The sequence below is a fragment of the Lichenostomus cassidix genome, chromosome 2, assembly GCF_008360975.1.
Source record: "Lichenostomus cassidix isolate B80296 chromosome 2, HeHo_3.0, whole genome shotgun sequence".
Lineage (NCBI taxonomy): Eukaryota > Metazoa > Chordata > Aves > Passeriformes > Meliphagidae > Lichenostomus > Lichenostomus cassidix.
Window position 1 is genome coordinate 92287564 of NC_139482.1, and position 20288 is coordinate 92307851.

At 44.0% G+C, this 20288-nt stretch overlaps 1 protein-coding gene across 2 annotated transcripts in view; it reads left to right on the forward strand.

Moving 5' to 3' along the window:
* The window catches only part of RIPOR2 (RHO family interacting cell polarization regulator 2), a 52400-nt gene that overhangs the window by 11263 nt on the left and 20849 nt on the right, over positions 1 to 20288 (forward strand). For both annotated transcript variants that reach the window (XM_085052399.1, XM_085052400.1), the window contains exons 2-10: positions 6984 to 7110; positions 8280 to 8435; positions 9070 to 9148; positions 9367 to 9390; positions 10395 to 10448; positions 13343 to 13492; positions 14446 to 14509; positions 18426 to 18469; positions 19746 to 19871. In XM_085052399.1, coding sequence (XP_084908525.1) covers positions 6984 to 7110; positions 8280 to 8435; positions 9070 to 9148; positions 9367 to 9390; positions 10395 to 10448; positions 13343 to 13492; positions 14446 to 14509; positions 18426 to 18469; positions 19746 to 19871 — 824 coding nt within the window. The remainder of the gene's footprint in view (positions 1 to 6983; positions 7111 to 8279; positions 8436 to 9069; positions 9149 to 9366; positions 9391 to 10394; positions 10449 to 13342; positions 13493 to 14445; positions 14510 to 18425; positions 18470 to 19745; positions 19872 to 20288) is intronic.

Consider the following 20288-nt stretch of genomic DNA (forward strand, 5'->3'; position numbering starts at 1 on the left):
AGATGGTAGACAATTTGTATTTCTGCTCAGGGTGTCTAGTGATGAGCTAGCAAATACTGTAGCATTTGAATTGAAAATGCCCTTACATGCAACATTTAAAATGTTCTTACAGAAATGAGACCATAAAGTACAAGCCTTGCTATTAATCTTTTTCCCAGGGCTTCTTACTATTTGAAACAAAAGCTGAAATTTGGTACTCAAATACTACATTTTCATTTACTAGAAACAGGTAATGGCACCTTGTGCTCATTTGTGGGGATTTCTGCATGACAGAGCTCCGAGCTATGGGCATAAGAGCTATAAAAGATGTATGAGTTGCATAAACATTTCTTTGTGCATTATAAAAACTGAATCCACCCAAATGGAAGGTATTGGAATACAGCTAATAAAAGAATCCCTGTAGGTGTCACTGGACATAAAGTCATCAGTGAAAAGTGACACAAGCCTTCAGAGAGATCCTGCTGGATAGTCAGTGCTGAGGCTTAGATGTCCATGATGGGGGAAGAGACATACCTCAGCAAGAGCAGGATGTGCTGCAGTGGGCTAAACTAAGATTCTTTTTGCTGCAAGAGATGGGGCAGAAGTTTCCCTACTTGTGCTGGGGCTGGGGTACATGGCTACCAGTGGCTTTGATGCCCACCCAAGCATGTCTCATGTGCTCCCACATTTCCCATTTGAAGGCGAGAGCTCCATCTCAGCTATAGCTCCTTCTCTGTGCAGCACTGCTCTCTGCAGCCATGCAGGTTAAGCCCACGTGGCTCTTTCTGTACGCTAAAATTAACGTCTAAAGCTCACGGATCTGCTGGCCTTTCACCGGCTGATGTAGGCTTGGGAAGTGTGCTTGTCAGTGTAGCCATATGCTACTATTTAGGAATATCTCTAAGCCTCGGACTTCAGTGGAACAAATGCACATAATTTTATTCTGGCAACCAAGAATAGTTCTTCAGATGGAGCTCTGTGCAACTCTAGCAAATGCTGCCCTGCACAAGGAAGTAGCAGCCCAATCACCAGGAGCATAAAGTATGCCATGAAGGTTGCAATTTGTGTAATTGAATGACCAACAGAAGACACCTTTCTGCAGCTGCTTCCAGGAGACTCCATCTCACAGCAATGTTCCTGACACATACAGAAATTATGAGCCTGCTCACTCATGCCTGAGAGTTTTTGTCCTGAAAGTGAAAAAACTCTTGTGCAGGAATTAAATTTCTTGTGAAAGTTTTTATAATGCTCCTGAGCACTCTTACCCACATATCATTGTCAAATTTTTATATTGAAAACCCCACAAGGATGTCTACATTCTAATCCAAGATGTACACCTCTGTACCTTTTTGGAACCTAGGGAACATAGAAATCATAAATTCCAGGTGGTTATTTGGGCTACTGGCCATGCTGGCCTTGTATTGCCAAGGTGATCCAACTAAATGAGAAGGAGTGAGTTGGAAAATTGATATTAAAAATTATTAGACTTCAAGCTACAAAAGCAAGTAACATGAGCTAAAGGTGCACTGAATGGGCTCAGCATTGAACTGAGCCTGTGTAAATTTAGAATTGCATTGTGCTCTTTGGGCTTATGAGTACAATCCAGAATTGGCTGTTTGGGAGGAGATCATGACTTCTGGGGTATAATCAATTCCTTCCCTTATTGTGATTTTCTTTTGGAGAGATGCATAGTCCTAAATGTCATCTCACTGCATTTAAAAGTTTTTACCTTTGTAGACCAGCCAGCCCAATAAGCAGAGCATGGGCCTTGACATAGATGAGAGAGGAGCATGTTCTTTTCTTTCATTAGTCAACAAGATATCAGCTCATTTGTCAGACATACCCCAGGCCTGCAGGTCAGAAATGTTCCTGCCATGCAGAACACAATCAGTTGGCTTTTATAGCCATCCACTCACAATAGTTAGTGGACCCCCTCAGCTCATCTTAACCTAAATAATTACTTAGGTTAATTAACCTAAAAATTAGTATATAATTATTACTAATTTTTAACAGACAGCCTGCAGACCATAGATCAGCAGAAGGATCAACATACAGATGATCTCACTGCAGGGATTACAGCTCCTTAGATCCAGAATGGACCTTGAACCATGTGTCACACCAGAAAATAATATAGGAAAAAAGGATTATCAAGGATGTTTTCAGTCATTCAGTCCTACCCCACATTCCCATTTAATCAGTGATTATACATAATGCTGAAGTGTCCTCGAAGCCTCAGCTGCAGACAGTTCCCTAACACCTTACAGCAAATTCTAGACCTGGAACCATAACTGTAAGTGCTACAAGGAGAGAACAGGAGGAATCAAGGGCACTGTCACCACTGTATATTGCAGCTTTACATGGTTGCTAGCACATGTCTAGCAAAACCAATTTCCCCTCATCATGTGGTGTGCAAAAAATAACATCTCCAAACTGGTCGTGGGGAAGCAACAAAGAAAAAAGGACCGTGCAAAAGTCAGACTAGATTTAGCAAATATGTTTCTGCCTGAGTTTCCCCTCTTTTCTTGGATCAAAGTTCACACTGTTCATCAAATATTTTGGCATTGTGGGAGGTAGAGGTCTGTGCTGAGGGTGATGAAGAGAGGGCAGCCCTGTGGAAGTGATGGTCCCTTCCCCTTTCATTAGCTCAGGCTCAGCTGTTTGCCGGTTTCCAGACTGAAAGGAGAGCTGAGCGAGGGGACTTTAATTTCCCTGGGGACAGAGACATCATCAATTATCTGCCATTCCCTGCTGCAAGCTGTCAGCGAATAGGGCAGAGGAGCACTGATAGGATTTCACCTTATCCCTTGACTCACTGATGGGCTCATCATTCAACTGCTGTGCACTTAGCATGGGCAGTACTAATTATATTAATTACACTTCTGTACAGGGTGTGCTTATATTAGCAGTAAGGAGACTGGTGTATTTTTAAAAGGAAACATCCCTGGTTCATTAACTTACGTAGATTTAAAAGTGTAAGCATACTCATTATAACCACTGCTGAAGTGGATCTCTGAGATCAGAAAAGCATTTAATATAATTTTAGATGTGCCACTTGCATTATATTGAGAGCAAAATTTATACTGCATGTAGAAGGCAGTAGCATTATATCACATAACTGCTAAATGTAGACTTAGAAATTTGATCACTACCTTGGCATAGCACCAGAATCCCCTTAGTACTGTTCAGCTGTGGGGATACCCATCAGGTCAGTAAGAGATCTGGGTGAGTCCTTGTGGGCTGAGCCTTACTGAAATTATACTTGTAACTACATCCATGCATACCATCAGGATACAACTGTATTGTTAAATTCACAGGTAGGTTTATTAGTTGATAGCATCGAGGCCTGTGAATGGTTTAAGAGGCAGGAAAATAAACCCCTCTCAACAAAGGATCTCACAACAATGTGACAGATACTCATCACTCAAAGTGCGTTTGCAAGATGTGGGTATCATAAATAATCCATCAATGCAGTGCCCATGTGCAGCCATTGTCTCTGTGAATCTGGGCCAAGGGGCTCATGCAGAGTCTGCAGTTTTCTGAGGTTGGTTGGAAGGATCTGAGATGTCAGTAATATTAGTTTAAATCTTAAGAACAGATTGTGTTTGTACCACAGAGTCAATCTCTAACCTGACCAATGGAAAATAACTGAACAGAACTGGGAGATTTCACCAGTTCCGATTAGTTACCTCCTTTTATCTCAGTTTTCTTCTGTACAGAAATTAAACATACATTATTCACCAAGGTTATATATAATATATAGGGAGAGGCCACAAGCCTATCTGGGCTCTGAGTTCTGACCATTTTATGCAAAAGCAAAGCAAAAGTAGCTCCAGGCAGGTCTTCAATTTGCATTTCAATTGCACTTCTTGCACATTTTTTCTGGTATCTTGAGGACAAGTCTTAGCTACTAAAGCCTTTCAAAGCCATCTGAGTGCTTGAGCAAAATAAAGAAAATAAATAAGTACATTCCTTTTCCAAGATTATTTATTTTTTAAGTTTGCCCAAAGGAAAAGAAAACCAAAACAGTTCCAATGTTTCTGCACAGTCACACATGGACACTAAGATTCTGTTCAGAGTGGAAGTCATTCATGTTCTGTTCACAATAATAGAGAAGAAACTCATCATGCAGAAGATTGCTGGCATTTTCATAACAGTTTTGTATCTAAAGTCCTTATCTTTTCATAGCCAATGTGGTCGTGATTAGCACTCAACTTCAAGTTTTGTTTTATGTCACTTATTTTTTAAGGAATGGTTGATGTTTATACAGCTAAATCTCCTCTGTCTGTCAGTGTTGTTTAGCTTCTACTGTCCTAGGTCTCCAGATGTTGCCAGGGTGTATGTGTTAATCATCCTGTCAAGCGATGCAAGTGCTGAACACTTGCAAGGGATTTTCTGCTCCTTGGCACTCTGAACCCAATTTTTAATGCAAATCCTTGTATGGGAGCATGCAGATTGCAGCCTAATTGTCTCAAGGTTGTTTACAAACCCAAAGGGAACTTGCTGCACAGACCCCCAGAGTACTGTGGTCAGTGGTTTCCGCTCTGTCTCTCAGGAGGTGGCTCTCTGTGGAGTTTGAACTGTTAGGCATGAGCTGGCATAGGGAAACTGTACCATCTACAGATATGTGAGGTTTGACCCTGGGAGCTGCAAAATGCCTTCTGGCAAGTGCTCTGCCAGATATCAGCAAGCCTAAGCAGAGCTCGGCCCTGCAGAGGTGTGCAGAGAGCCTTATGGAGCTACAGGTGAGTACAGGGCTAAATTTGGGCTCTCACTGTCCAAAGACTCAAGTACCTCCAGCTGTGGCTGGAGCATGTTTATCCCTGTGTGAGTTAGCCAAACTGCATCCTCACTGTGGTTTCCTCTGAGCTTGTGAGGTGCAGCTGCTCCTGAGCCTCTCTGCGCCTCTCACCCTCTCCTCTCTCTCTCCTGACCATGGATATCTGCCCAGTACAGGTGCTCATGGTCCTGGCCTGCCTGAGAGCAACTTCTCTGTCCCCGGGGTTTATGCTTGCTGTAGTTAAACTCTCTGAGCCCTGAGCTGGATGGGCTGCACCTGGGTTAGGCCAGGGACATGAATGAAGTCCCATCAACTGCTGACCACAGTGGAGGAGAAAACTGTCCTTGACTGCACCCCATGTGGTATCTCTGAGGCTGTTCAGTCAGGGGAGCAGCCCTCGCTTCCGAAACAGAAAGATGTACTCTGGTTTGCTTGTGCAATAGAGAAAATATCTCATTAGCAGTAGTGCTGGCAATGCTGGGACTGGGAGAAGTGTTTCTGGCAGAGGCCTTGCAGAAATATTCCTGACAAAGCAGCTTCTTGGGCAATGCAGTCCCCTCAACAGAGAAGCAGTAGCTCGCCATGGCACCTACTGCCAACTCAAAGAGTATTTGCCCAGCTTAACACGACAAATTAAATATAACTGAGCAGTGCACAATGCCTCCCCACTTATTTGCTTTCTGCAGTGAATGTTTGCCATGCAAGCACCACGTAGCTCTGGTGCTTATCATTAATAAATATGTTCAGTTGTGAAGGCTCACAGTGTAGATCTCTCTGGCTTTCACAAATGGCTGCTTTTTTGGGCATTTGCAATCATTCCTCATCTGTGGGGATGAGAGGGCAGTTTAGACTTGGTGTCACCCCCTCAGCTCTGTAGGGCACAGTTTCACAGAACATCAGCTCCATTGCCTGCAGGCAGCTCCAGCCCCTGCCAGACTATCCTGCTTCCTTACCAAGCTCATCCCTCAGCCCAGCTTTGGGGTGAAATTAACTGGGGGCATGGGGCAGGCTGGGTCCAGCTTTTAAAATAGATGGAAAAAAACTATTAAAACCCCTCTTTTTCATGTTCTGTCAGGTTATTTTTAAGCTGGCCTAGTTTCTCAGTCCATTTCACAGCACAATGGTGTCATCAGCAGAGCTGACAACCCAGGAAGGATGGTTCTGCAGGATGGGGGAGCCACTGTCTGGCAGCATCTGCTGACCAGTGCCCTCTTCTCCAGCATCCCCCTTTCCTTCCTGCTCCCTGCCTTGTTGCCTGGCCTGTGTTGGCCATGGTGCTCCTCACAGATCAGTGAGGCCTTTGCTCTTGCCAGAGCAGCACAAAAGCAAGGCAGCAGAAAAATCAATTTAATTGTCTGCCAAGGGCAGAGACAAGAAAAACAGTGGATTAAGGAGGAAAGGAAGATAGAGGCATCCCCCTTTTCCCTTGTGGCAGCAGATAGAGCTGCTGTGAACTGTAGCACTTCTTTGCTATTAATTTGTGGATGGATTGAAATCATCCTAGTTTGGTGCAGATGCCAAGCTGGGCATTGGAAATGAGCACACAGAGGGCAAGGGATTCCTCCCTGCTGAGCCCCCCTGGACATGTGAAATGCAGAGCATACAGTGCCTGGAGCTTGTTTACTCCTCTCTCTTCACAGTGGAGAGCATCCCTCTCTTATCACGGCATGTCATGGCTGCGCGTTCACCCACCACGTCTTCCTTGTGAGCAGCCCCTGGGCTGAGCAGCCATGGGAGCAAGGATCAAAGGGGAGCTGCAGGGCGTTCAAGCTGTATCAACCCTTTTAAAAAATTATTATTATATGTGATCACACTTCACAGTGACGGTGAGCGCCTCCTAAGCGCTCTGCACGCTCCCATAATAATTTCCAGGACAGATGGGGACACTGGGGCTGGGGGTGAAGCATGCCAGGTGTGGCAGAAATTGGGGATGGTGTGGGATAATCACACTGAAGGATCCAATTTCTAGTCCCACATCCAGACCCTCTTTGTGTCTCTGGTACATTTTCAGTAGACACTGGGTTGTAAGTCAGAAGTTAAAATAGGACCATTTTGTCTCTGAGTGGGGATGATTTAGCAATGCAAACAGATTTGTGCTCTGGCTTGCAGCCCCTCTTGGGGTTCAGGTACCCCTGAATGTTGCTGATGGACACCAGGCTGTCCGGCCTCACCGCCTGCCTTTTACCGTAACTCCATCGTCACTGACATGCTTTCTGTTGTTTTTCAGGAATATCTCCGAGGCTCCCTGAAATCATGTCAATAGGATCACATTCATTCTCCCCAGGAGGTCCTAATGGGATTATTAGAAGCCAGTCCTTCGCTGGCTTCAGCGGGCTTCAGGAAAGGCGGTCCAGGCAAGTGCCTTTGCTCTCTAAGGGGAATTTTGAAGTCAGGCTGTAAGAGAGCTCTGGGCTGTAGGGGAGGAAGGGGGGAAGGAGATGAGAGAAGACTTCTTTCTCTCTGACTTGCCAAATTAAGTGTCCTAGGCTAAAATGTCTCTATAGATCATTTGTATAACTAAGCTGTTACCCTCTGCCTGTTTGCCTCTCCCCCATTAATGCAGGGCTTCCTCATGTGCCTCAGACCTGTGAGAGAGTTTCAGAGAATCATTTTAACTTATGCAGGGATCTTTTCAACATGTGAAATGTGCAGGAACATGATACACTTCCCAGCACCCCCAGTTTACGACCACAGCTGCTTAAAAGATAGTTTTCTCATTGCTGCACCACTACAAATTCAAAACAAAGCCATTTCCCTGAGCTTGGCTGCAGAGCCTTTCTGTGCACTGCCCTTTAGCTAGACAGGACTTAGGGCTTTGAGTCAGGCATACCCAAGTCATCCAGTCCCTGATGCTCCCAGAGGCTACTTTACAATTGATTTTAACTTGTGTTATCTCCCAGTGCCAGACCACCAGTTAGCAATTGAGGAGGAGCAGCAGGCAAAGGGTTGCCTCCCACTGTCAGCCCACGTCAGTGATAGTTGTTTGATGCTGAGCTACTCCCAGAAAAGTCACCAAAGAGACACCTGTATGCAGCACAGCTGTCCTCACTTTGCCATACAGTCCATAGTCAGGACCAGTGGTGTGAGGCTATCCTCCAGAAACACTCTTAACCAAATCCCAGTCTTTCTTAGAAGCCCACAGGCTAACACCTGAGATTATGTGGGCTCCTCTTTCCTTTTAGCACCTGAATGTAGCTCAGGCCTCTCGTGGGCTCTCTGATGTGAGGTAGGACAGGCATGGTACAAGACAGAGAAATGTCTGATGAGTGTTGGACTCAGCCTGGCATTTCCAGATGAGCATTTGTGTCTTGGGAAGGCAGTGGACACATCAAAAGCTGACAGTGCATGTCCCAGGCTGCTCAGACTCTTAACCTGTGAACAAATGCAGTCCTTTAACTGGCAGGCACAGAAGCAGATTCATTTTTGCTAGCAGAGATAATATCAGAAGATTTCTTCAAGCTACACTCCTTTGAGATTTCTGTGATTTATAGGGATTTCTTCCTCTTTGATGTTCATTTTGCAGGTGTAACTCATTTATTGAAAATTCCTCTGCGCTCAAGAAGCCCCAAGCAAAGGTGAAGAAAATGCATAATTTGGGCCATAAGAACAGCACCACGCCCAAAGAACCTCAGCCTAAAAGGATGGAAGAGGTCTACCGAGCCCTGAAGAGTGGCCTGGAGTAAGAGCCTTTATCCTTATTGTTGATTGAAGCTCTCTGTGACATTTTAGAGCCTAAAGAAACAAGAACAGGGATCCTTCCTTGTAAGAGATGAACATACACCTCTTGAAGTCTTGATTGTAACACTTAGGATCTAAAATATTTGTATGGGAAATAGGAGTACAGGAGGCAGAATCGCATTTCTATTCCCATTTTGAGAAAAGCTCCCAAAGTCTGGTATTTCAGCATTAGATTTTTTTTCCCTCTGAGTTTCCTAGAGTCCTATCAAAGGCTTGTATTGCTTTTCAGATAACATCCCAGATGATAACAGGGCTTTTATCAGCCAGATACAGAGGCAGCGACTGAAAGGCACCAGCCCATACACTAAGCAGCAGATTAGCTTACTTGAAACTGGTTGTTCAGTGTGAAGAGAATATGGAGCTCTTACACACAGTTAAATAAGTGGGCTCCTGTCTATTCCCATAAAGGCAGCAGGGAGCTGCTTTTAGGACAGGTCAACGTAAATGAGTTTTTGTCTGTAAACACATGCAGTGAGGAAAGCCATTTGTCAGGCAGATTTTCTCTTAGGATGGTCATCAGCCAGCTTGGTATGTGCTGCAGAGCTCATGCATCGTCCTCTGGTTTGTGTTTGCAGTGAGTATCTGGAAGTTCACCAGACAGAGCTGGATAAGCTGACTACTCAGTTAAAAGACATGAAAAGAAACTCACGCCTGGTACGTGCCACCCTTTTTCATTGTGTAGATGCACAGTGACCTCCTTGAGGTGCTGGTGCAGCCAGGGGATGGGACTGGGATACAGGGAATTTGCACAGATGCTCTCCTTCCCTTCTAGCCATGGTCTTGTTTGTGATTTCTGTTGACTGTCAAACATTACTTTCTCACGGTGCTGTTGTGTTGTAAAATTAATCACAGTTTTGTGTTTTCTTTTGCAGGGAGTCCTGTACGATTTAGATAAGGTATGTTACTCCCTTTGACACTGACTTTGCAAGGAAGCATTAATATCCATACAGTGTACATGGAAGCCTCTCTCAGAGGGATTTATTAGCCATGCCAACACCTGTATTTTCAAAGGAAGATGTCCCACTCCCCTCCTCTTCCCAGGGGCTCTGGTATTGCTCACTAGTGCAGCCCCAAACACTGTGCTCACTAATCTGGCATCAAATGTACCCCATAAACCCTTTTTCTAAGGTTTGCCAGGTTAAACTGTCTCTGGGATGGGCACAGGCAGAGAAACAGACCCCTGCCAGGGAAGGAAGGAAGCAGAGGAGAGACTTCCTTTTTCTGTCAGCTGACAGCCATTAAATCCATTCCCTTGTGCAACTTCTCCCAGCCAGCTCCAGTCAGATGGGGGCTGACAGGGACACACCAGGGGGCTGGGGAGGAACTAGGTCAAGCCCCAGTTCATTCTTGCTCCTGCCAGTTCTGAAGAAGGAAAAATTGAAAGTATATTTTCCCTGCAGGAAAATTTGGGTGAAAGAAAAGCTTTCAAAAATATTTCCTGAACAAGTCTGACACTTTTTTTTCCATCAAAATGCCATGCTTGGGTTTACTCTCAAAACCAGCTTGCTGAGGAAGAGAAGGCATCTTGAAATGCAAAACCTGATCAATACTAATACAGGATTTCAAAATGCTGAAAATACTATTTTTTTAACCTAAAAAAAAGCTCTGATTTCTTTTCTTTGTTTGTTTTTAATAGTAATTAGAAAAATGTAGAGAAATCCCATCAAATAAAAACTTTTTTATTTAAAATTATATATGAGGTACAGAAGTGAAGGAGCTCCATTGTCAGCAGCATCTTGACAGTGGTAGGGTGGCACAACTGATTCCAGATTCATGGTCAAGGAAACCCTGTGTGTGTTAAGGAGTATCTCAGATCCACAGGGACTAGCAGAGCTAGTGTGGCAATGTCTTACTGATTTATTTAAAGGTGCCTCACCCTCTGCCTTCTCCTTTCTTTCAGCAAATCAAAGCAGTTGAGAGATACATGAGAAGGCTGGAGTTCCACATTAGCAAGGTAATGAGCTCTCCTATCATCTTTCTTCTGCATCTGTTGCTATATTATTGAGGAAACAAACCCTTGGCCTCCTGCTACCCCTTTGTGTTAGGGTGGCCGCTCCCAGATACTGTATTTTTTCCACAATAGGCTGGTTGTCAGAGCCAAAGAAAGGGTTTCCATGTAGACCTCAAGGGCCAGCCGTGCCCCAAGACACTTCCATGTGCATTTTGGTAGAGGGAGAACATAGGGCTGGAGACTTGCTGGGGAAAATCTATGTCACAGCATGCTCACTGTCAGACTCTAGGTAGAAAGAGAGTTGCATCTGAAAGCAATTTAATTCAGCAGTTATCTCCAGCACACACAGCAGCTAGTTTGGAATTATTCCTGGATTTCACTGCTAATACTTTTGCTGCATGGTTTGGGGCCCACATCCACTTGAATACATTGGTGAGAATATTCGGTGGAGGTACTTGTGATTTACACTAGTACATTTTAGAGCTGGACAAAATCCATGGCATGTATTCTCCCCACTTACAAACATATCTGCTAGTGATTAGTTTCTTTTTTGAGCCTGACAAAGGAATGAATTATTTTTGACAGATGAAATGTCTTTTGAGAGTCATTTGAAAAGCATTTGTGCAGCCTCAAGTCCTCTAATTATGACAACCTATCCAAACCTTTTCATTTCAGTCTTCCCTTACTCTTGGAGACAAAAATAAAAACATAATTCATGAGGCGATAGACTGAGATTTTGTTCCCCAAGCCACCTACTCTCTTGCTGGCAACATGAATGGCAAAAATTGGTACTTGAAGAACATTTCCATTCAAATCCTTCCCACTTCATCCTGCTCAGAGCTAATAGTTTCTGGGTTTATAATAAGAGTGAAAAGCACCAAACGCAAGAGGTACTGCTGGTCAGTGTAACTCACGCTTGCCAAGCACTTGAGTTAACTTTCTGTAACCCACGGCAACAGAGACAAAAGGAACCGAGTGTGGGGCATTACAGCCCACGGGCTTGGGCAGGTGGAGAAACATCTTTGTTTCTAATGATAGAGAAGGTTTTTTCAGCAGTACTTAATCAGGGCCACAGAGGTGCCTTCTGTCCTCTACCTGCCCCTGCTCTGTAAAGGAAGCAAGGCAAGGAAAACGGGATGCACAACAGCAGATCCCAGTACTTGGGGAGCAGATGAGCATGTCCTAGCCACACTCACATGGGCAGGAGCAAGATGTCAGTCCTGGACCAAGGCTCCACCCTGATGTCAGAAGTAAATACCAAGTGACAGCTATTTATAGTAGCTGTCTTTAGCTTGCTGGCTTGCAGGAGAAACAGGAGTGAGTATGACTGCAGAAAGCTTTTTTTCTAACTTCATAATGGCAAAATGCTACCTGTGTCTTCATTACCTTTTGCTGAAGTCTTTCACTTTACAAAGCATTCCCTATTTAGGGTAGGGTGCCCTCAAGTCAGAGGTTTCAGCCACCAGGTATCCACAATAGCCTTGTAAAAATCAACATAAGGCTTTGAAGCCATCAGGAAGACAAGTCCCATTCCAAACAAATTAGCAACAGCACTTTTTGTTAGAGGTTAAGCAGGCTTGTAAAATGGGATTTAAAACATGCCTGGTTTGTCACATCAGGCTCATGACTAATGCAGCAATGCAAAGTCATAGACTGATGAAGCCAAGGTGCTGATGCTTTCATAGAGAGAAATTCTGTGATGAAAATCCATTACTGAGCAGGAGCACTGTGGGACACAGGGTGATCACTTGATTTCAGAGATAACAGTGGAAAGAGTTATTTTAGGCAAAACCCAAATATTCTGTTTTAAGAGGGACATTAGAAGCAGAAAGAAGAGACTGCTTCTTCCACTCCTGTCCTCCTCCTCACCCTGATAGTCAGGTTAGAAAACCCACATCTTCTCTGACAGATTTAGTTAATAAAAGTATAAACCACTATATATAGCTGGTTTGTGTATACATATATATATATATAGACACACACACACACATGTATACGTACACCAGCCTATACCACTGTAGACTCTTAATGAGCAACTCAGATGGAGTAAATTCAGTGCAGGGATTAGACGGAAAAGGGAGACTAAAGCATGAGACCTGTAAATCCATTGTCCTCTGAAGCTAGATCCAGGTGAGACTTCAAACAGTGTGTGACTACATTTTGCAAGACTTCCAGAGTGCTCACAGAATGTTGAGTCTCTAAGTTATGTCAGAGGAATGTAAGAACATAACTAGGGAATTATGTAAATGCCTGGAGGGGGGTTGAAATTCAAAACAGTTTTTTAATTTGACATCAGCCCTTTACTTATGCTGATTTTGAGTATGACTCCCAGTACCTAGAGGATGGACAGTAAGAATTCAAAATATCACCCCAGCTTCCAATACTACCTACTAGTCAATCATTGCAACAGCCTTGATCCATGGCTGACATTAGGGAACCAAAGCCGCTGCTGGCCCTGTTAAATGTGCCATTTACCACTTCCAGTCTGATTTGGCAGTGTGGGCATTGCAGTTGCCTTTTAAAGAGCTCTTCCACACTGAGATGTTTGAGAAGCTGGCTGCATTCCTGCCTCACCATTACGATCATATGGAGAGTATGACTGTGCTCTACCAGACAGGGAGAACAGGAGTAGCAATGCTTGAAGGCATGCAGGGCAAACAGGTGAATTGCTGGCATCTATTGTTGCTCTATTGAGATTTTTACAATGGAAGTTACTTTTATCTTGTGTTTCTTTTTCGTAGACTGTTAACAGTATCACAGCTTCATTTCCTCAGCCCCTCAATGGCATATAATGGTTTGGCTGAGTTTTCTTTTAATGCAAATGACTTCATTGTGTTGGTTTTATTTTGCTGGGTTTTCTGGGTTTTTCTTCAGTACACTTTCCTTGTTCCCACTAGGTGGATGAGCTTTACGAAGCCTATTGTATCCAAAGACGACTCTGTGATGGTGCCAGCAAAATGAAGCAAGCCTTTGCAATGTCTCCTGCCAGCAAAGCAGCTCGGGAGAGTTTGACTGAAATCAACAAGAGCTACAAAGAGTACACAGAGGTACATCCTCATCAGTTCATTATTTTCATTCTCACACTGCTTGAAAGCCATAGTAACTTTGCCACTAACTTCAGGAAGAGTTTCATCCAGATAGAGGAAATAAAAGCAAGCTCAGCAAAGAAGAATTAGTATTTGTTTTTCTTCAGGTGAATGCCTGATGACTTACAAAGACAGGTTACATGGGCCCAAAGAGTTACTTGAAATGACAGTTTAGACTCTGTGAGAGCAGGTGATACCCAGGAACTGCAGCACAAGAGCAAAAGCATAAATCTGCTCCAAACCTACTTAAACTCCAACTATCTCCTTCCCACCTGCAGATTTAGGGATGGCAGGTTGTCTGGAAATCGTGTATACAGACATGTGCTGCATCCTACCTGTTGCACTTGCTGTGATCAAAATCTGTTTTAGCAAACAGGCAGTAGATGATGAACAACAGTCTAATAATGTTGCAAACATCCCAGCACACAACCTCTGACAATCTTCCAAAATCTGAAGGAAGACCTGGAGAGGGTCTGATACCCATCTCCCACTGTCTTTTTTCTTAATGTAGTCCGTGTTTCTTGAGAGATTAAATCATGCTGAGAGCCACTTGGGCTCAGAACTGCTGCTGCTGGCACACGTCTTGGCTGAAGAGGACCAGAACAGTGCCCAGGTTATGCTCCAAGGGCCACAGCTTCCCTTTTGCCATCAGGAGCAGCAGCATCAGTGAGCAGCAGCAGAGGAGCATGGGGTGGCATCTCACTGTCAGCAAAAGCAGGCGTCACCCAGCTGCCATTTTTGGGGCCAGACCTAGCAAAACAGCAAGGATGGCTCTGAGATTGATTTTATTGCAAACTATCTTTCATTTGCATAACAGAATCTGTCCTTATAAACAGACCTTTAAAAATAAAAAAGGGGGGAAAAAAAGCCCAAGGAGGGTTTGTCTGACATCACTGTTTTCTTTTCCAACACAGAACATGTGTACCATAGAAGCAGAGCTGGAAAACCTATTGGGGGAGTTTTGCATCAAGATGAAAGGTAATTGCTTTTTCACTTTTCCCTTCTTTCTCTGAAGCAGTAGCAGTTGCTGCGCCCATGGGTGAGGGAATCAAGACGTGCTGTGTGACATGTATTTATGACAAGTGGGGTTTCCCACACCCATTGCTGAGCCTTCAAACCCCCAGCTGACACCCCTGCCCACTGGAAAGGATCACAGAAACAGCAACAGCAAAGCTTACAGAGAGACTTTCTGAGATTCTGCTGCTTGCTTTTGAAACTAATTACCTCCCACAAAGACTCCTCCCAACAGCCAAAGCAATTCAATTTCGAGGGCTGCTGTACTTTTTGCCTCTATTTCAGTAATTTTTTGAGAAGATGACTGGGAAATTATGTGAATTTCCAGGGAGCTGAACTTGAAATTCAAAATACCTTCTTAATTTGACATCAGCTATTTCTAAGTCCTTTACTTTTGCTAATTGTGACTACTGCTATTTTTGACCAAACATAAAAAAAAAGAAAAAATATGGGGATAGTTTTACTAGATAGCTCCATGATGGCATTCACATTTCCATTTTATTCCTTGTCTTTATGACAGGGCAATTTATGGGTTTGAACACAATGGAATCAGTTTTACCTGAAGCCTCAGTGGATCATCAGGTATTGCTAATGCTGTTATCTCTTTAAGACTCAATGTCTTAAAAGAAGAGATTGGGAGGGGATATCTTTTTCAGATCTTCAATCACTAGCATGAAAATAGTTCTATAAAACAAAATCAGCATCTAAATATTCATGAACTCTTAATTCTTCACTTGAAATCCTGCCATTTAAAGCATCCACAGTATTGCTGGTGGAGTTTTGAGAGCTCACAAATCTCACACAGGGTTTTGATTCTGCCTGCCTTGTCACAGTTGTTTCCTATGATTGCATTGCATAAGATTAAGATTAATCTTAGATTAAATTAAAATAGCTACTCTGTGCTCTTATATTAAACAATTGCAGCAGCTGTTGGAGTTCTCCTAGCTCCATCCCTCAGGTTTTAGATGAACACACAGTGACTGAGCTGGATATTTCTGTACAGAAATCTGCAGCAGAACCACGGCATGGACATGCTGAATGAAATAATGCCACAGAGTATATAAAGGGATTTGCCAGCTCCTTTGGAGCATTCTTTACTTGCTGTAAATGCAATGCACAGTTCCTGACAGTGGGACCTGTTGCAGAAGGTGTCACAGTGTCACAAATGGCTGGGCTGAAGAGGTGTAGCCTCTTTCGTATGCCGAATCCTCTGGCAGAACTCAAGGGCTCTGGGGAAGGCAGGTACTGCACTCACATGTAGAGCACAAACCACCAACAGCAGCTGCTTATGAACACAGTTTGCATCACATAAAGAAGCCCAAATTAGAAAAGAGCGAAGAGCAATGCCATATTAAGTATTCTCTAATTAGGGCATCTGAGATTTCTATCTAGATAGTTTTCCCTAGGAATAGGAATCCTGTAGGACAAGCCAGCCATTGCTATTGCTAAGGCTTGCAACAGCTCTGGCACAAAAGCTTGCAGATCGCACAGCAAGTTTCCCCCTTAAGTTATACTGCAGCATATCCAGCTAACTTTAGGATCTAATTTAAAATCAAAGCATTCCTCTCCCCAAAGCTTATCTGTTCCTAGCCATTCCAGTGAAAGTTATTTTTATTTTGTGCCCTCTGTCACTTACACTGAAAGCAAGCCAACCTACACAATGCTGTCAGGAAGTAGGGGAGCTGCACAGCGCTTTTATGACTAGTATTTAATGGGGGAAAAAAGCCTAATCATTTTTCAAAATCAGGATAACAAATGTGCCGGCAGGCTTAGATAACTGGTCAGGATTAATCAGTTGTTGTTTACCAGGGTAACCAACCCAGTGTGGAAATTCCTGTATGGAATTCGCATGTCCTGTTACGATGTAAAGTGCCCTTGTAGCTGTTTGCAGTGCCAGGACAGCAGGAGGTGAAAAGCCCAGATTTTTCACTCAAGGGACACCAATACCCTGGCCTGACACACTGGTGGCTCTGCAGGACGGAGCCCACCACCATCAGCCATGGTCCAGCACACCAGCAGAGCCACACGTGCTGCATGAGGTGCAGGTAGCCCTGTGTCCTTACCCCTGCCACATGATGACCCTGTCCCCTAATTACGTACACTGACCCCCCAGCAGCAATCTCCTGTCGTGTCTGCATTACAAGTCCAGTGCTTTCACAAAGGTGTGATGTTTGAAATTGTACAGTAGAGCCATTGGTTCCTGCCATTTTTTTAGTCCCCAAAAGCTATTCAGTCACCAAAAATTTGCTTCCTGTGAAAGAACTTATGCCCTATTGTCAAGTCAGCCCTAAGCCCTCCTCTTCATCATGCTGAAAAGACTTGACCAGCCTGGTTAGACCAGTGACAGCTCACAGACCTAGGCATCCATATGGAATTTTAAGCTGGAGTTTCCTCACCCTCCCACCCCATGTAGTGGGCAAAGCAAGGACCTTTTATTTTTCTCAGATGCTTTTGGTGATGTGTCCTAGCAGAGATCAAATTCACTTACAAAAGAATGCCTGGGGAGAGAAAAGCAGTGGTGGAGTGCTAGTAATCTTAAATTATTTATAAATAGTAAATAAATTAGAAAGGAATTGGTAATATGAGCTCTGTGCAAGGGCCTCTCTGTTCTGCTAAACACTAAGATGAGCAAAGAACTCTTTTCTGGTCAAAGAAATGGAAGAGGTGGACAAGCAGATCACAGGGACAGTCCACGACTCCATGCAGGGATTGAGTTGCTCCTACAGTCCAGCTAGCAGGACTAATTCATCCCTACAAATAAAACCAGTGCACTAGGGTTCCGCATACCTGCCTTGATTTTAACACACCCCTGTATGTTCCCTTGTGGTATTCATTTCTCTGCCACAGGCTTTGTATGGGGCCTCAAGATGGTTTCTCTGGGAACTGCAATGCTAGAGGCATAGATTTACACTCACACAGGCAAAGCCTAAATTTTTATACCAAAACAAATGCAATAGCTACATACTGAGGGGATCTGTGAGGAAGGTGAGGCTACCTCTGTGGGAAAAACAGCCAGTTCAATCCTGGAGAAAAGCAGGTCAGCAGGCCAGGAGAGGGGTGATAATTTCCCTAGGATTTCAACGTGGTCCCTCAGGAAATTTTCATTTCATATGCACAGTGCTGATGTAAAAGTAGCATTGTTATGTCCTACCTTAAAAAACCCAAAAACTCTGAAACCAAACATATATCACAAGTGCTTTGCTGTACTACTTCTCCCACTCTGGGGAAAAATGGGATTAATCTCATGTTACAGATGTCAGTCATGTTTTGTGCAGCACTTACTATTGAAAGACACTCAGCTATTATGGGAATGATAATGTTATGGAAACACCAAGCAGAAGGAGCCCATGTCGCTTGCTGTGTCTCTGTGAAGATGTACTAAAAAGGAATCTGTGTTAAAGTGTGGAGCTGGGTCGGGGTAGCGTTGAGCAGCACTACGTGGTGATCAGCAGCTCGCCTACACCTCACCACAGTCAGGGCTCTCAGCTCAGTGTCTGAAGCCAGATGACATCAGGAAGCTGTTTCTCCTTTTTCTATAATTATTATATAAAAGGAAACTTTAAGCTCATGTAGGGAAAAAAGGTGGAAGGTATAAGTCTTTCATGTGCAAGAAACCACAGCCCAGTGAATTTTATACGAAATAAAGAAAATAAGGAAGCAAATAGAAAATTAAGATGGGGGACTATCTTGGTTTGAAGGGTACACAGGCAGCACTAAGAGGGTTGATATAAACAGCAGCTGGGGGGCTGCAGGAGGCTGTTGCTCTCTTCTGTCCAAGTGTGGCAGTGTCCCTGGGCACCCCACTGCACCCCACTCCTGGGCTCAGCTGTGCTGGGTTGCCCAGGCCCTCCCACAGCCCCTCTGTGTCTTTCCTTCTCAGGTCTGGCTGGCTTCGCTCGGCTCTGCCCAGGAGATCAATATGAGGTATGTCTGCATGGGTTTATTGTTTATTTAATAGCAAAAGGATGAAAAGGAAGGCAGATTTCTGCTGCTTTTTACATCATGATGAAAAAAAACCTTTTCACATCAGCAGCTCAATAAACAGCTGTTATTTTTCCTGTATGTACTCTGAAAAACCTTGCAGTTCTCTGTATGTCTGCCTTTGTCAGGGCCCACGTCAGAAGACCTGGATTTTACAATCAGAGAACGGGGTGATGGCTGTTCAGAGAACTATGAGCTTTCTCTTTTAGCTTTTAAAAGTCCTATTTGTGACAATCATTTCTAATTCCCATGGAAAAGAGCACACGCCCCATCCCATGCACGTAGGGCAAAAGGAACACATCCTTGCAAGCACCCTTTACTGAATGCATAGGCTCTACTTTACCACAGGCAGAGTAGCAGAAAGACACTGAATAACCATTTCTTGAGACCCAGGTGTTACCTGCTGCGAGGCTTCAGGATCTCTGGTCATTGGAATGTTTCAGTAGAGAACATCAGGAGTGTGTTAATTAGAGATGGATTAAAATAAAAGCCTCCAGCTCTACCAGAACAGAACTAGCCCTGCAAGAAATTTGCAGTGGATTGATAGTGGATCCCTCCAACCAGTACTTCCTAGATGACTCAATCATATATTCATTTGTTCCCACTCTCATTCCCTGTGATGAATGACTCCTGCTGCTCTCATTCCTGCTTCCTCTGTGGGGCCAGTTAGTTGGTGCAGGTGTCTCCTAGCCAGCCCAAAGTGGTCTTCCTGCTCTTGATGCTTCACATTGGGTTACTGCATATGGATGTCATTCATTTCCATCATCAGACAGCCAAAACCTCACAGCTGGGCAAGTCTCTGATGGGGAATGGCCGAAAGCTCACCTGCTTGGGAAGGCAGCCGATCCAGCAAGTCATAGATGTTAGGAAACACCACAGGTGCTCTCATCCTGCCCTTCCAAATAAATCTCCTTTGCCCTGCCACTTTCCCTGTACATAGAATTAAATGCCTCACAGCTTTGTTATGAGTCATCAAGTTCCATGAAGTTAAATGCTTGGGTGAGGGGTGCACTACCAAAAGGAGCAATTAGGAGAGCTGAGAGAGAGACAGATCCTCCAGGACAGATTTTTCCTTCTGACCCAATGGGAAGCAGAAGGGCAGCACCCACGCCACTAATTCTTCCAGCCTTTCTCAGACCTTTCCCCCAGTTCTGTTTCTGATATCTGTGCATCATGAGACCAGATTTCTCTAGAAAATAAAACGAATTTTCATTTTTAGATTTTCATGCGTTACGGTCGCCAGCGATGGAAACTGAAAGGCAAAATAGAAGTGAATGGCAAGCAAAGCTGGGATGGAGAAGAGATGGTTTTCCTGCCTCTCATTGTTGGACTGATCTCCATTAAGGTATGCTTGCTGACTCCTTTGCCTGCAAGCAAGGTAGGAGTCAAGAACCTGCCTTCTCATGCACCATCAGCAAAAACACAGAAGCAGATCATTAAACTCTTTAGAAATGAGCCATAATTAATATTTCTGACACACCTACTAAAGTGCTGTAGTGTTGTCCAGTTTAGATACTACAAGACTAATTTGTTTGTGTGAGATGTGATTTTCTTCCCAAAACAGAATCTTTCTTTCACAGTTCATCCCTTCATTGCCCCCACCCTCCCAACATAGTTTTGCCCTGGCTTTCCTTCCAACAAGCTTCCAACCTAGAGATACCCATTCTCTGACCCCTGTCTAGAAATTGCTGCTAGAAACCATTCCAGATGTCCCTGGTTAGGAGCTTTAAGAGAAGAATATCTTGAAACTTTTAGGGGAAAT